The sequence below is a fragment of the Chiloscyllium plagiosum genome, unplaced genomic scaffold (genome assembly GCF_037043375.1).
Source record: "Chiloscyllium plagiosum isolate Xiang-an unplaced genomic scaffold, Cpla_swu_hap1 HiC_scaffold_21, whole genome shotgun sequence".
Lineage (NCBI taxonomy): Eukaryota > Metazoa > Chordata > Chondrichthyes > Orectolobiformes > Hemiscylliidae > Chiloscyllium > Chiloscyllium plagiosum.
Window position 1 is genome coordinate 18,636,803 of NW_028270159.1, and position 16,876 is coordinate 18,653,678.

Genomic DNA, 16,876 nt, shown 5'->3' on the forward strand with positions numbered 1-16,876 from the left:
CTATGATCATGGCTGATCCTCTATTTCAACACCAAATGCCTGCTTTCACCTGATCCCCTTGTTGCTTTTTATGTTTAAGAATTTCCCAGCTCCTCCTCGAATTGGAGGAGTGACTTGGCCTCTGCAGCCTTCCGTGTTGGTAAATTCCACAGGTTCACCACCCTTTGAGTGAAGAGAGCTTTTTTCATCTCTGTGCCAAATGGTATATCTGTTATCCTGAGACTCTGTCCCAGGTTCTCACCTCCCCCAACCAGGGAAACTATCCACCCTGCCTCTAGTGTGTCCTAGTCCTGTCGGAATTTTATGCATTTCAATCAGATTCTCTCTCGTTCGTCTAAACTACAGTCAAACTAATTTACTCTCATAGGACATTCCTGCCATCTCTCGTATCAGAGTTTAGATCAGAGTGGTGCTGGAAAAGCACAGCAGGTCAGCAGCATCCGAGGAGCAGGAAAATATCAGCCTAGTGACCCTCCACTATACTCCCTCTATGGCAGCTATGTCCTTTCTTGGGGAAGGAGCCCAAAACTGCACACAGTACTCCAGGTACAGTCTCAGCAAGGCCCTGTAAAAGTGCAGTAAGACATCCATACTTCCAAACTCCAATCCTATTGCAAAGAAGGCCAGTACACTATTTGTCTTCCTAGTTGCTTATTGCACCTGCCTGTTTAATTATCTGGTGTAAGAGGACATCAACACATTTCCGAATAGATCATCACTAAATAGTACCCTTCCTTTGTATTTTTCACACCAAAGTGTAGAATTTCATATTTATATTGGGGGGGGGGGAGGTTTGATAGAGAGAGAGAAGTAGTGAATATGAAATTGTCTTTCTGGGGTTGTTGGCCTTGTAGTCAGAGTATTGAGTACATGAGTTGGGAGGTCACGTTGCGGCTGTACAGGACATTTTTGGAATACTGCATGCAATTCTGCTCTCCCTGCTATTGGAAGGATGTTGTGAAACGTGAAAGGGTTGAGAAAAGATTTACAAGGATGTTGCCAGGTTTGGAGGATTTGAGCTACAGAAGGAGGTTAAATAGGCTGGGGCTGTTTTCCCTGGAGCGTCGGAAACTGAGGGGTGACCTTATAGAGGTTTACAAAACCATGAGGGGCATGGGTAGGGTAAATAGGCAAAGTCTTTTCCTTGGGGTGGGGGAGTGCAGAACTAGAGGGCATAGGTTTAAGGTGAGATGGGAAAGTTATAAAAGGCAACTTTTTCCACACAGAGGGTGGTAAGTGTATGGAATGAGCTGCCAGAGGAAGTGGTGGAGGCTGGTACAATTGCAACATTTAAAAGGTATTTGGATGGGTATATGAATAGGAAGGGTTTGGAGGGATATGGGCCAGGTGCTGGCAGGTGGGACTAGATTGGGTTGGGATATCTGGTTGGCATGGACGGGGTGGACCGACGGGTCTGTTTCCATGTTGTGCATCTCTCTGACAAATTGTGTTTGTTATTGTTTTACACTCAGATTCCCCAATAATTTGCAATTCAATGGGTGCAGCTCGCTGGTCACTGTTAAACTCTTGTGCTTATAATTCAGCAAGAGGTTAATGGTTTAGCTCCTGCACGGGGGTGAGATAAGGCAGGATTAATGAGCCATGTCTACATAATGTGCCTTTGATATAAAATTAAAAGAATTTCAAACAAGATATGACACCATGCCTCTGGGATAATACTTTGTAATATGACTAATGGGTTAAAAATTCTCTCCCTATCTTTCTAATCTATTTAATCTTTGCACTGCTCCATTCTATTCAGTATGTTGATCAGGATACATAGCAGAATGGGGTTTAAATAATGTATCTAGAAGAATTATTTTAATCATCTTTTATGGAACATGGGCATATCATAGGAACAATAAGCCATTCAGCCCATCAAGGAGAAAGTGAGGTCTGCAGACGTTTCGGGCACATGCCCTTCTTCAGGAATTCAGCCCATCAAACCTGCCCTGCCATTCAATGCAATCATGGTTGATTGAACACTTCAATATCTTTTACACACCCCATCACCTTGTCTCTGCCAAGGTCAGGATTTGTTGCCTTTCCCTAATTGCCCCTGAATCTGGGAAGCTTGTGAATCCTTTTTAGAGGACAGTTAATGGTCAGCCACTTTGTTCAACGCCTGGTGTCTAGGTGGGCCAGGTTATTTAGGATTTCCTCTCCAAAGAGACATTTGTGAGCCAGATTGACTTTTGTGCTCAGGGTTCATACTGAGATGAGCTTTTGTTAATGGAATTTAAACTGCACCAGCTGTTCATATAGAATCCCTACAGTGTGGACACAGGCCATTTGGCCCAACCAGTCCACACTGACCCTCCAAAGATCTACCCAGACCCATTCCTCTACATTTCCCCTGACTAATGAATCCAACCTACACATCCCTGAACACTATGGGCAATTTAGCATGGCCAGTTCACCTAATCATCTGTGGGCTGTGGAGGAAACAGGAGCACGCGGAGGAACCCCACGCAGACACTGGGAGAATGTGCAAACTCCACGCAGACAGTCACCCAAGGCTGGAATCGAACCCAGATCCCTGGCACTGTGAAGCAGCACTGCTAACCACTGAGCCACTGTGCTGGTCTTTGAGAAGGGAACGTGCAGGAGCGGTTGAGAATCGATCGGGAGGTTGGTTTAATTGCGGTTTGGAGTCCAGGCAGGGGGTGATCATTGCAAGCAGAGCACCTAGAGTTGTTGTGGGTTAGTGTTGTTAGGTCTGTCATACCCGAGAAGCAGTAAAGCAAGGGTGGGTGTGGAGGAGGCGTTTTTGGGAACGTGGGATGGAAGCCTGGAGCTGAGAGGCTCTGAGATCGAAGGCAACAAGAAGTAGGACTTTCTCCCAGTGTCTAAACTGGGACAGGAAAAGGAGAATCAGAGTGAGGAATGAGCCAAGCCGAGAGGTGAACTTGTTGCTCTGGGCCCTGATCTGACACTTGAACCGGGGAGAGGTACGTGCTGTTCATGGTCAGCACGGATTTAACCAGGATCAGTAACTGGGCCAGCACATCAGCTCATTACTAAAAAGCTGAACCTGATGCAGCTCCGAACACAGCAGCACTGTTCGACCGGAAGCCTGACAGTTGAACAAGGCTTTCCAGATTGTACTCGGCCCGATATCCGAATGTCGTCCATTCTGGGGCCAGGGCTGAGAGTGCCCCCTGTAGGATAAGGAGCAAATGTTAGTGCTCACCATATTGAATTGGGGGGGGGGGGGGGGCGGTGGTGAACCTCCACAGCTACAAAGTTATCATGGATTACCCTAAATGTTACATTAACAGATGTGCAGGAAGTTTTAAAATTGCTGAATGCTTAAAAGAAAAACCTTGTCTTAGATTAGGGAGAGATTCTGTGACTCCCATCTGTGATTATTTTCTTCTTGGTGTGCAAAGGGGTGTGTGTGTGTGTGTGTGTGTGTGTGTGTGTGTGTGTGTGTGTGTGTGTGTGTGTGTGTACGTGCAAGCGCGCGATGGTGTGTGTGTGTGGGTGAGACAGAGCAATTTTAAGTGGGAGGCATACCTGGCACGTCCTGCCCCATGGCATTCCCCTGTGGTGCGGGAGGCGATGGCCTAGTGGTATTATCGCTGGACTGTTAATCCAGAAACCCAGATAACACTCTGGGGACCGATTCATGGTCATCAATGATCAGAAAAAGCACTTGTGATTCACTAATGTGTTTTAGGGATGGAAACTGTCATCCTTACCGGGCCTGGCCTACATGTGACTCCAGATCCGCTACAATGTGTTGTCTCTTAACTGCCCTCTGGGCAATTAGGAATGGTCAATAAATGCTGGCCTAGCCAGTGATGCCCTCATTCTGTGAATGAATAAAGGAAGTAGAGAACAGCCTCCCACATGAACACGGTGGCTCAGTGGTTAGCACTGCTGCCTCACAGCGCCAGAGACCCGGTTCAATTCCCGCCTCAGGGACTGACTGTGTGGAGTTTGCACATTCTCCCTGTGTCTGCGTGGGTTTCCTCCGGGTGCTCCGGTTTCCTCCCACAGTCCAAAGATGTGCAGGTTAGGTGTATTGACCATGCTAAATTGCCCGTAGTGTTAGGTGAAGGGGTAAATGTAGGAGAATGGGGTTTGGGTGGGTTGTGCTTCGTCGGGTCGGTGTGGACATGTTGGGCCGAAGGGCCTGTTTCCATACTGTATCTAATCTAATCTATGTAAGCCAGATGAGGTAAGGATGGTAAATTTCCTTCACTAAAAAGCATTGATGAATCTCATGGATTTTTATGACACTTGATAACCGCTGTGAAGGAGGATTACACTCAAAATGTCGACTTCTCCACCTCCTGATGCTGCCTGACCTGTTGTATTCTTCCAGCCTCCTGCCTACCTCCTTTTGGATTCCAGCATCTGCAGTTTTTTTACTCTAAAATATTGTGACTTTTACTGAGGCTATCCTTTCATTCCTGTTTTTAATTGATTGAATAACATTCTGCTTGTTGCTGTGGTGAGAGTTGAACTTGTGACCCTGGAGCATTAGTCTGGACTTCAGGCCCTGTTTCCCAATGACATTACCACTACTCTATCTCCACTCCGGCCCTTGAAGGCTGACACCACCCTGACCAAAATTCAGCTCTACCCTGCAATTTGATGATTAGATTCGCCTTCATAAAACAACAGGACATTGGTCCTAAGTGATTAACAACCTCTGTTTGAGTAAATTCAAAGCCTCTGACCAGGACTTTTAAAGGTGTTTCAAGTTGAACTCCATCATGGGCATGATTGTGAGTGGGTATTCCCCGTGTGTTTTATGCTGTCTCATGCTTAATGCTTGACCCAGACAGTAAAACTGGTTCCACTGCAAACAGCAGCAAGCAATCCAGTTTCTGCTTAACCTGGATTTGAAACGGGTGGTGTGGGTGCGGTGGGACATTTGGCATTTTTATGTTTTTAAAAAAAAAGCACCTGCTTCCAATCATAATAAATGAGCCTTAAGCCTTTATAACTGGGTATTTACAAAATGGATCTTGATGTCTTTATCTCGCACCCCATCATGTTGACTTTTCTGAAGTGTGCCAGGAGCTGTACAGCTGGGTAATACTTTGAGAGCAAGCTGGTTGTGTTTTTGAACGGAGAGGATATGTGACTGAATTGTCCAGCGTTTTAAAATTCACAGTTTCACAAAATGGTTGCAGTGCAGAAGGCACACATTGTACCTGCTCCCATTCTGTTCTCCAGCGCCAATCATTTCATCAAATCCCTACAGTGTGGAAGCAGGCCATTTGGCCCATCGAGTCCACACTGACCATCCAAAGAGCATCAACCCAGACCTGACCTTATAACGCTGCATTTCCTACGGTTAATCCACCTAACCTACACATCGGGACACTGGGCAACTTAACATGGCCAATCCGCCTAACCTGCAGATCTTTGGACTTTGCGAGGAAACCGGTGGAAACCTGCGCACACTGGGAGGATATGCAAACTCCACGTAGAGAGTCGCCCGAAGGTGGAATCGAAACCAGGTCCCTGGCGTTGTGAGGGAGTAGTGCTAACCACTGAGCCACCGTGGAGCTGAAGAATCACCCCGTACCCCCCTCAATGTCTCAATTGAACCTGGCTCTATTGCCTTTCCAAGCAGTGTATTCCAACCCCTAACTACTCACTGGGTGCATTGTTTCTTTTCCACCCATCATCTTGCTTTGTTTGCACATCACGTGCCCTCTCGCTCTTTTTTTCTTCTCCCTGTCAACTCTATCCAGCCTATTTGTGATTTTGATCTGACACAGCTCCTCCCTGCTGCCTTCTCTCCAAGGAAAACGGGCCCCCACTTCTTCAATCTGTTCACCTACTGGAATTTCTCGTTCTTGGAACCATGCTCGTAAACCAATTCTGCGCTCTCTATCCTATGCATTCGCAACCTTCCTGTAATGAAGCACCGCAGTCCTACTGAGGCCCAACAGATGTCCTGTTTGCTGAGGACGGTTGCAAATACAGGCACCACACCCAAGTTTCTGTTGTTGAGAGAATTCCTGTGGCTGTTACCTGTCCTCCTTTAACTGATCACAAAGACAAATTGCTGGAAAGGTTCAGCAGGTCTGGCAGCATCTGTGGAAAGAAATCAGTTAATGTTATGGGTTACCACAGATGCTGCCAGACCTGCTGAGCCTTTCCAGCGAGTTCTGTCTTTGTTTCCGATTTCCAGCATCCACAGATCTTTCACTTTGTGATCGTTGTACTAATAAACATTAATCTGAGATTCACTTTAGTATTGCACTGTTAATGCAACACCAGTCCAAGTGTCCTCGTCTGCCTCCATTTGGCAGCTGGACTCAGAGGCTGCATTGCGAACAATCCATTGCCGGATCTCTCCAATCTGTGGAGGTTAAAACATTTTAATGGCGAGGGAGGGAGGGATGGATGGAGAGAAGTCAGTGATAATGACCTAGATGCTAGTTCCTGAGAGAGTGGTGACAATGCAGACAGCAACGATTTCTAGAGGAATTTGGATGGAGATCCTGAGCAAATGCAGTTTGCAGAGCTACGGGATAAAGCTGAGGAATGGGACGGAGAAAATTGCCATTGACCTAGGGGGCAGCTGAATGGTCCCCCGTGATGCCTTTATAACGGAGAAGGGATCATTTTGTTTTAACCAGGCTTTGTCGTTGTGTTGTAAATTAATGTACATTTCTGATAGTTGGTGATACAAGAGTCAGAGTTTTCACAGCATGGCCTGACACCCTTCAGCCCAGTCATTAAGCATCCATCCATTTTTGTCCCATTTTCCAGTATTTGGCCCTTCCCCATGCACAGAGTTTCAAGTTCTCATCTAAATAATTCTGATATGTCTTCACGGTTCCTGTCTCTACCTGCCCTTAGGCAGTAAGTTCCACTTACCGACCACCCTCGGGATAAAAAAAAAATTCTTCAAATCCTCTCTTGAACGCTCCCTACTCTAAAACTATGCCCCTCTAAAACTCGCCACCCTGAGAGATTCACTCTTTGGTTCCAACTCAGCTTTGGCTGTGAAAAGGCAGCTTTTAATATCGTCGTTCTGAACTGAGCCTGATTTGTAAATGTTGTGGATAGAACAAAGTGTAGTTGTTAGTGATCTTGGACAGTTAACCTGAGGCCTGTCATGGAATGCTTCCACTGTGTCCTGTAGAGCAGGGTGCACCCGTTCTATGTAGTATTCACGTGGCCCAAAAGCTGGAGAGAGTGAATTTGTTTTTTTCCCTTTTGTTTTCTGTTGTATCAGGTTGTACTGTATTCCTGGTCTGTGAGTGGCTTTTGGTAAGCAGCCCAGGGTGGCGTCGTTAGCCCTCTCTGCGGGCTTGTTGACCCATTCTTGGTTGAATGTGAAGGGAAGGGAAAATGTGTTTTCAAAGTTTGCCTCACCCTTGTACTGAGGCTGAGGGGGTAAATAGTACGCGAGGAGAACTGGAAGAGATTGGATAACTTTCTGATCCCAGATGCCTGTCGTGATTAGATTACGTTCATTGGGCTTGTTAAACATACCCTAATCAGATTAGTGTAGGTGGATGGATTCCCTTTAGAAAACTTCAGGATGCAAACACCCCACAGCCAGGTTCCACTCCTGAATTGTCTAGGCTTGGCAGGCTCCATTATCCACAAATTTCCAGACTTTCAAATCCACTTGTCTTTTTTAGCAACTGTTGAGCATGAATTCTCATCAGAAACTGTGCAGTTTTTGCCAGTTCTACAATACAACACCTTCAAACCACGGGAAGCCATTATTTTTAGCAGCTTTCATATTTCCCAGTTCCTTATTTTCAGGCAGCGTTGTCCTGGCTTCCTGGTGCCTGTGAAACCAGAACAGAAATTACATTTTGAAAGATGTAGGTTTTACAAAATGGATTTTGCTTTGATGGTAAGTTTTCGCAATGCCCCAAGAGTCTGACTTAGATTTTTAGTTTCGACCCATGGTCACCAGTTTTGTCTGTTCACCGTCTTCCTCTCACCCCACTGTCTTTTTCTCATCAGTGTAGACTTGACTCTAATGCTGAAAGTCTTTCACTTTGGGACAAAAGTGTGGGGCATACTGGGCAATGCAGGAATGACGAGGTGGCACTTCCTGGTGTAGGTTGGAGAAGGCCTGATCAATGGGAATAAGATGTCAGTGATTCTGATCTAATGGGCACCCCTCCATTTGAATGAGAAATATTCCCTCCCATCAGATGACTTAATTTCAGGGGGATCGTGTCCTGTTTATTATGGAGGGGTATATATCTCTTTTTGACTACCATATCTTCATTTTGACTACCATAGCGATGTGATGCCAGCAACACAAAAGGCCATGGTGAAAATGAGCTGACCATTCGAACTACACTGACCACTTTCTTTCCTGTTCTCCATCAACCATAAGAGAGAAGCTCGGAGGCAGGAGGGCACATGATTCCTTAATATCTCTGTCTCTTTCTCTCTCTGTCTCTCTCTCTGTCTCTCTCTCTGTCACACATGCACGCTCTCTCGCACACCCACACAAACTCACATTCACACATGCGTGCACACGCGCACTCACATACACACTGTCACGCGTGCACTCTCTTGAGCATCGTCTCTCTCACACACATCTGTTATCTAAGTAAAAGCACTGCCTAGGGGACCCCGAGGTTTATGTAAATAAAGGATGTGCACTTGAAATTGAGCAAGAAGGAACATGCTGTATATATCAGGCCAAGTATTCGCCTCCAGGCACGTTGCTTTTCAAACATGAGACACATTTGAAGTATCTAAAGATAGATAAATGGAATAAAATGTCTCTTAAGATCATGACCAGTTGCAAACAGCTATGTTGTTATTTTGGAGGAGAAGGACCAGGAGAGAGAATAGGGTAAATAGGCTGATCTTAGAGAGCTGTGTAATACCTGGAAGGAAGGTGGGCAAAAGGGGATTCAGTAATAACCTCATGGCTCTGGGACAAGTGGGACTATTCAGTGAAATCCTGTCTGACCTTTGGCCTGACTTCATCTGTCTGCCTTTGCTCCTTATCCCTTAATCACTTTAGTGAACAGAAATCTGACAGTCATCTGATTTAAAATTTAGAGTTGATCTAGCATCAGCTGTCTCTTTGGGGAACAGCATTCTGACCCTTAGTGCACTGCGGCACTTACATTTCCCAGGGAGAATAATGTACAATACAGCAGGAGGCCGTTCAGCCCACTGAGTCCATTCTGGCACCTCGCAAAACAAGCTGGCAATCCCATTCCTTCATGAAGCCCTGCAATGTTATTTCCAAATTCCTTTAGAAATTGTGTGATCTTATCAAAAGGTGGAGCAGAGTTGAAGGACTGAGGAGCACACTCCTCTTTCTGGCTAAATGTCGGAATAAAATTATCTTCCCATTCTTCTCTGTATCTCTGAAAATCTGGGCTCTCCGTTCCTTATGCAGTCAGCTGGTGTGGAGGTCTAGTGTTTCTTTTATCTAAACCTGTCATAATGCTGTACGCCTCTATCAAATCATTCCTCAATCTCCGTTGCTCCAAGGGGAATGGTAAACATTTGTGCATTTGTAACTGCAAAAGTTATCAATTAAACAACTTTTGTGAAACTGATGATGGTTTGAGGGCCATGTCTGAGAGAGACCTCTTTGTGACACCTTGTCCATTGGGACAGCAGTCTCTGAGCTGCAGTCTCCTGTTATCTCTGGCTATTTTGTCAAACTGTTAAGTGACATGCTGGAGCCAGTCTGTTTCATAACGCTGTTGTATTTGTGTGTGTGTGTGTCGGGGGAGGGGAAAACTTCTTTTAAAAATAGCTGAGACCAGTTGGCACTGGGAACATACTCAGCTGCCAGAAGAGTTTAGAACTAAAAACGCAAACATTAAGTTGTGTGCTTTTCTTTAAAAATGTAGGAGTTGTCACTGTAATCAGTGTGCAATGAATCTGAATAAAATGTTTTTAACACCCACCCTTGTTTGACAATGTTCACCTTTTGAGCAATTTCAGGACTTCTGTGCTAGCCAGTGAAACCTACAGTACTTATTGCTGTTGCATTATGTTTAATTGAAAAGTTTCCATATCTATTCTAATGGATTTCTTATCCTTTTTACCATAGGGCTGTTTTTCATCTTGCCCTGCACTGACTCCTTTGTTAAAGTAGACATGAGAACCATTTCCTTTGACATTCCACCTCAAGAGGTATGATGTTTGAAATGTTCAGCGTTACACCTGGTACATTGGTGTTTCAGATTGAGCTGTCAGATGCTGCACCCTTTCCAGTACATTTATTAATGTGCCTTTTTGTTTAAATTTTATTTTTTGGCTAGATTCTCACCAAGGATTCTGTGACGGTCAGCGTCGATGGGGTTGTGTATTACCGTGTTCAGAATGCCATCCTCGCGGTTGCGAACATCACGAATGCAGACTCCGCTACCCGACTCTTGGCGCAGACCACGTTAAGAAATGTGCTCGGAACAAAAAATCTTGCTCAGATTCTGTCCGACCGTGAGGAAATTGCCCACAACATGCAGGTGTGCACCAGATCACCTTCCAATTCATGCCTTTTCTCACGCTGTCGTTCTCCCGCAAAAAGTGGACTTGCTCCAAAAAGACTTTGTAATGCTGCACAAACTTTCAACTTCCACAAAGCGTAAAACCTGAACAAGTTTTATTTCAGTGCGGTGTGTGGTGCTCTGAGGTTCCTCACTACACTTACAGTTACAGGCTGTGACATATTATTTTCGTGTCGAACCTGTAGCGTTGGAGGATTTGCAGTTTCCAGATCTGAGTGTAGTACGGTAGCAGAAGCTGGGTGACCTGTCTCCACTGAGCCTTTGCAGTGGCTGTCCCAAACTTTAGTGCACCCTCTGTAAGTGGGCCTCAATGTCAGCAGCTCTTTGTGTTACACATGTTGTGGAGTACATGCCTGTGCCATGCTATACATTCAGTTTGGGCTCATCGGCCTTATTTATGCTCCACTCAAGCCCCTTTCTCCATCTAACCTCATTTACGGTTGTCCTATTTCTTATTCCCATACGTTTTTGCAGATTTGGCTTCATTTCTGTGCATTTCTTTTGGATAAATGCACTGGGGGGGGGGGGCAGTTTAATCCCTTTCAGAGAGTCTCTTCAATGTGCAGTAAAGCCTCCTGTTAATCATTGTCCTCAATTGTGCTTGAAGGCAGTTATCAGTTCCAAGTACTGAGTAATGCCAAAGTGCAGATGCAGTTGTACCAAACAAGTAAGTACTTATAATGCAAGTGTTGGCTCATGCTTGTACATATCTGTACATCGAACAGGCTGGCTTGATGCTTGGGAAATAGTTCAATGTGTATTTGTTTCCAGCTGTGACCCACCATTTCAAGCCTTTGTTTTAAAGTTAAACTTCACTAGTTAAACTCATCACACAAGTCTTCAGTTCACAATCCATTCCCCCCCTCCCCCCCCCGCCCCCCACGATACCACCACAAATAAAAAAAATTACCTGCATGTAATTTACAGAATGTTTAGAGTTTAGAACTTGCTCCTGCCTTTGGAAATATATATCCAAATATGACCACTTCAGTAATACACCACACTGTGAAAGACTGGTCAATGTTATATGTCAGGGAGGCATTGAATGTTTTCAATTTGGAATTTTCAATAAGGGAGATGGATCAATAAAATAGTGGCAGTGATAAAAGGAGAAGGATGAAGTTTCCATTTAGTCCCTTGAACTTGCTCTGTATACTGCTGCAGATCACTTGATACACTTGCCTTGTTAAGCCATTGTGGATTGTTGGTAAAACCCATCCTTACCTGGTGCGGCCAACGTGAGACTCCAGACCTACACAAATGTGGCTGACCCATAACTGCCCTCTGGGGTGGGCTATAAATACAGGCCGATTTAGTGATGCCCTCTCATCCTATGAATGTCAAAATAATATAGTGCTCTCCAGGAGGTCTGTGCAATTGGAGCACCACTTCCTTAGTTTCCTTGGTTTCAAGTTCCAACAAGGTTAAGGCCAGCATTTACCCTCGAGTTAAAGGCCAGCATTTCATGAGCACTTTTTTTTTAAAATGACGTTTTGTATATGTGGTCTCATTTTTAGTGATTTGGGTACATGGTCATCTAGATCTCTCAGCTCCTAGCTTTCCACCATTTCACAAAAAAGATGTTAGCTCTCTTGATCCAACATCACATTGAACTGCATCTGCCATAGTTTTGCCCACTCACATTCTTTTGATTCCCATCCTAACTTGATGCAGATCCAATGTTACACATTCCCGCTCGCGCGCTCTTGCGCTCTCTCTCTCTCTCGTGTTCTCTCTCTCTCGTTCTCTCTCTCTCTTTCTCGCTCTCTCTCGTTCTCGCTCTCTCGTTCTCTCGCTCTCTCGTTCTCGCTCGCTCTCTCGTTCTCGCGCTCTCTCGTTCTCGCGCTCTCTCGTTCTCGCGCTCTCTCGTTCTCGCTCTCTCGTTCTCGCTCTCTCGTTCTCTCGTTCTCACGCTCTCTCGTTCTCGCGCTCTCTCGTTCTCGCGCTCTCTCGTTCTCGCGCTCTCTCGTTCTCGCGCTCTCTTGTTCTCGCGCTCTCTTGTTCTCGCGCTCTCTTGTTCTCGCGCTCTCTTGTTCTCGCGCTCTCTTGTTCTCGCGCTCTCTTGTTCTCGCGCTCTCTTGTTCTCGCGCTCTCTTGTTCTCGCGCTCTCTTGTTCTCGCGCTCTCTTGTTCTCGCGCTCTCTTGTTCTCGCGCTCTCTTGTTCTCGCGCTCTCTCGTTCTCGCGCTCTCTCGTTCTCGCGCTCTCTCGTTCTCGCGCTCTCTCGTTCTCGCTTTCTCTCGTTCTCGCTCTCGTTCTCGCGCTCTCTCGTTCTCGCTCGCTCTCTCGTTCACGCGCTCTCTCGTTCTCGCTCGCTCTCTCGTTCTCGCTCTCTCGTTCTCGCTCTCTCGCTCTCGTTCTCTCGTTCTCGCGCTCTCTCGTTCTCGCGCTCTCTCGTTCTCGCGCTCTCTCGTTCTCGCGCTCTCTCGTTCTCGCGCTCTCTCGTTCTCGCGCTCTCTCGTTCTCGCGCTCTCTCGTTCTCGCGCTCTCTCGTTCTCGCTCGCTCATTCTCTAGTTCGTTCGTTCTCGTTCTCTCTCTCGTTCTCTCGTTCGTTCATTCTCTCGTTCGTTCGTTCTCTCTCTCTCGTTCTAGTTCTCGCGCGCTGGTTCTCCCTCTCCCTCTCGCTCTCTCGTTCTTGTGCTCGCGCTCTCATGCTCTCGCGCGCTGGTGCTCTCGCGCTCGCGCTCACATTCTTGCGCGCTCTCTCGTTCTCGCGCGCTCTCTCGTTCTCGCGCGCGCTCTCGTTCTCGCGCGCGCTCTCGTTCTCGCGCGCGCTCTCGTTCTCGCGCGCGCTCTCTTTCTCGCGCGCGTTCTGGCGGGCGCTCGCGCTGGTTCTCCCTCTCCCTCTCCCTCTCTCCTTCGCGCGCTCGCGCTGGTTCTCGTTCTCCCGCTCTCGTTCTCCCGCTCTCGTTCTCCCGCTCTCGTTCTCCCGCTCTCGTTCTCCCGCTCTCGTTCTCCCGCTCTCGTTCTCCCGCTCTCGTTCTCCCGCTCTCGTTCTCGCGCGCTGTCGCTCTCGCGCGCTGTCGCTCTCGCGCGCTGTCGCTCTCTCGTGTGCGCGCCCCCACCCCCTTGCGTTTTCGCTCTCGCATTTTCTCGCTCTCGTGTTTTCTCTCGCTCGCTATCGTGTTTTCGCTTTCTCGCTATCGTGTTTTCGTTTTCTCGCTCACGCTCGCTTGCTCTCGTGTTTTCGCTTTCTCGCTCTCGTGTTTTCTCGCTCTCGTGTTTTCTCGCTCTCGTGTTTTCTCGCTCTCGTGTTTTCTCGCTCTCGTGTTTTCTCGCTCTCGTGTTTTCTCGCTCTCGTGTTTTCTCGCTCTCGTGTTTTCTCGCTCTCGTGTTTTCTCGCTCTCGTGTTTTCTCGCTCTCGTGTTTTCTCGCTCTCGTGTTTTCTCGCTCTCGCGTTTTCTCGCTCTCGCTCTCTCGCTCGCTCTCGTGTTTCCTCTCTCTCGCTCGCTCTCGTGTTTCCTCTCTCTCGCTCGCTCTCGTGTTTCCTCTCTCTCTCGCTCGCTCTCATGTTTCCTCTCTCTCGCTCGCTCTCGTGTTTCCTCTCGTGTTCTCTCGCTCGCTCTCGTGTTCTCTCGCTCGCTCTCGTGTTCTCTCGCTCGCTCTCGTGTTCTCTCGCTCGCTCTCGTGTTCTCTCGCTCGCTCTCGTGTTCTCTCGCTCGCTCTCGTGTTCTCTCGCTCGCTCTCGTGTTCTCTCGCTCGCTCTCGTGTTCTCTCGCTCGCTCTCGTGTTCTCTCGCTCGCTCTCGTGTTCTCTCGCTCGCTCTCGTGTTCTCTCGCTCGCTCTCGTGTTCTCTCGCTCGCTCTCGTGTTCTCTCGCTCGCTCTCGTGTTTCCTCTCGTGTTCTCTCGCTCGCTCTCGTGTTTCCTCTCGTGTTCTCTCGCTCGCTCTCGTGTTCTCTCGCTCGCTCTCGTGTTCTCTCGCTCTCGTGTTCTCTCGCTCTCGTGTTCTCTCGCTCTCGTGTTCTCTCGCTCTCGTGTTCGCTCGCTCTCGTGTTCGCTCGCTCTCGTGTTCGCTCGCTCTCGTGTTCTCTCGCTCTCGTGTTCTCTCGCTCTCGTGTTCTCTCGCTCTCGTGTTCTCTCGCTCTCGTGTTCTCTCGCTCTCGTGTTCTCTCGCTCTCGTGTTCTCTCGCTCTCGTGTTCTCTCGCTCTCGTGTTCTCTCGCTCTCGTGTTCTCTCGCTCTCGTGTTCGCTCGCTCTCGTGTTCGCTCGCTCTCGTGTTCGCTCGCTCTCGTGTTCGCTCGCTCTCGTGTTCGCTCGCTCTCGCTCGCTCTCGTGTTCTCTCGCTCGCTCTCGTGTTCTCGCTCTCTCGTGTTCTCTCGCGTTCTCGCTCTCTCGCGTTCTCTCGCGCTCTCGCGTTCTCTCGCGCTCGCGTTCTCTCGCGCTCTCGCGTTCTCTCGCGCTCTCGCGTTCTCTCGCGCTCTCGCGTTCTCTCGCTCGTGCACGCTCTCTCGCTCGTGCACGCTCTCTCGCTCGTGCACGCTCTCTCGCTCGTGCACGCTCTCTCGCTCGTGCACGCTCTCTCGCTCGTGCACGCTCTCTCGCTCGTGCACACTCTCTCTCGCTCGTGCACGCTCGCTCTCGCTCTCGCTCTCGTGCGCGCTCGCTCGCTCTCTCTCGCTCTCGTGCGCGCTCGCTCTCGCTCTCGTGCCCTCTCGTGCGCTCTCTCTCTCGCTCTCGTGCGCTCTCTCTCTCGCTCTCGTGCGCTCTCTCTCTCGCTCTCGTGCGCTCGCTCTCGCTCTCGTGCGCTCGCTCTCGCTCTCGTGCGCTCGCTCTCGCTCTCGTGCGCTCGCTCTCGCTCTCGTGCGCTCGCTCTCGCTCTCGTGCGCTCTCGCTCTCGCTCTCGTGCGCTCTCGCTCGCTCTCTCTCGCTCTCGTGCGCGCTCGCTCTCGCTCTCGTGCGCTCTCTCTCGCTCTCGTGCGCTCTCTCTCGCTCTCGTGCGCTCTCTCTCTCGCTCTCGTGCGCTCTCTCTCTCGCTCTCGTGCGCTCTCTCTCTCGCTCTCGTGCTCTCGCTCTCGTGCTCTCGCTCTCGTGCGCTCTCGCTCTCTCTCTCGTGCGCTCTCGCTCTCTCTCTCGTGCGCTCTCTCTCGCTCTCGCTCTCGTGCGCTCTCTCTCGCTCTCGTGCGCTCTCTCTCGCTCTCGTGCGCTCTCTCTCGCTCTCTCTCTCGTGCGCTCTCTCTCGCTCTCTCTCTCGTGCGCTCTCTCTCTCTCTCTCGTGCGCTCTCTCTCTCTCTCTCGTGCGCTCTCTTCTCTCTCTCTCTCGCTCTCGTGCGCTCTCTCTCTCTCTCGTGCGCTCTCTTCTCTCTCTCTCTCTCTCTCGTGCGCTCTCTCTCTCTCTCGCTCTCGTGCGCTCTCTCTCGCTCTCGTGCGCTCTCTCGCTCTCGTGCGCTCTCTCTCTCTCGTGCGCTCTCTCTCTCTCTCGTGCGCTCTCTCTCTCTCGTGCGCTCTCTCTCTCTCGTGCGCTCTCTCTCTCTCGTGCGCTCTCTCTCTCTCGTGCGCTCTCTCTCTCTCGTGCGCTCGCTCTCGTGCGCTCGCTCTCGTGCGCTCGCTCTCGCTCTCGTGCGCTCGCTCTCTCTCTCGCTCTCGTGTTCTCTCTCGCTCTCGTGTTCTCTCTCGCTCTCGTGTTCTCTCTCGCTCTCGTGTTCTCTCTCGCTCTCGTGTTCGCTCTCGCTCTCGTGTTCGCTCTCGTGTTCGCTCTCGCTCTCGTGTTCTCTCTCGCTCTCGTGTTCTCTCTCGCTCTCGTGTTCTCTCTCGCTCTCGTGTTCTCTCTCGCTCTCGTGTTCTCTCTCGCTCTCGTGTTCTCTCTCGCTCTCGTGTTCTCTCTCGCTCTCGTGTTCTCTCTCGCTCTCGTGTTCTCTCTCGCTCTCGTGTTCGCTCTCGCTCTCGCTCTCGTGTTCGCCCTCGCTCGCGTGTTCTCGTGTTCGCTCGCGTGTTCTCGTGTTCGCTCGCGTGTTCTCGTGTTCGCTCGCGTGTTCTCGTGTTCGCTCGCGTGTTCTCGTGTTCGCTCGCGTGTTCTCGTGTTCTCTCTCGCTCGTGTTCTCTCTCGCTCCCGTGTTCTCTCTCGCTCCCGTGTTCTCTCTCGCTCCCGTGTTCTCTCTCGCTCCCGTGTTCTCTCTCGCTCCCGTGTTCTCTCTCGCTCCCGTGTTCTCTCTCGCTCTCGTGTTCTCTCTCGCTCTCGTGTTCTCTCTCGCTCTCGTGTTCTCTCTCGCTCTCGTGTTCTCTCTCGCTCTCGTGTTCTCTCTCGCTCTCGCTCTCGTTCGCCCTCGCTCGCGTGTTCTCGTGTTCGCTCGCGTGTTCTCGTGTTCGCTCGCGTGTTCTCGTGTTCGCTCGCGTGTTCTCGTGTTCGCTCGCGTGTTCTCGTGTTCGCTCGCGTGTTCTCGTGTTCTCTC

General features: G+C 49.3%; 1 protein-coding gene across 1 annotated transcript in view; it reads left to right on the plus strand.

Moving 5' to 3' along the window:
* LOC122564893 (stomatin) overlaps positions 1 to 16,876 on the plus strand; it is a 50,463-nt gene that overhangs the window by 25,608 nt on the left and 7,979 nt on the right. Inside the window, exons 4-6 of the mRNA XM_087998684.1 lie at positions 10,034 to 10,116; positions 10,245 to 10,567; positions 11,655 to 11,697. Of these exons, the coding sequence (XP_087854810.1) occupies positions 10,034 to 10,116; positions 10,245 to 10,567; positions 11,655 to 11,697 (449 nt within the window). The remainder of the gene's footprint in view (positions 1 to 10,033; positions 10,117 to 10,244; positions 10,568 to 11,654; positions 11,698 to 16,876) is intronic.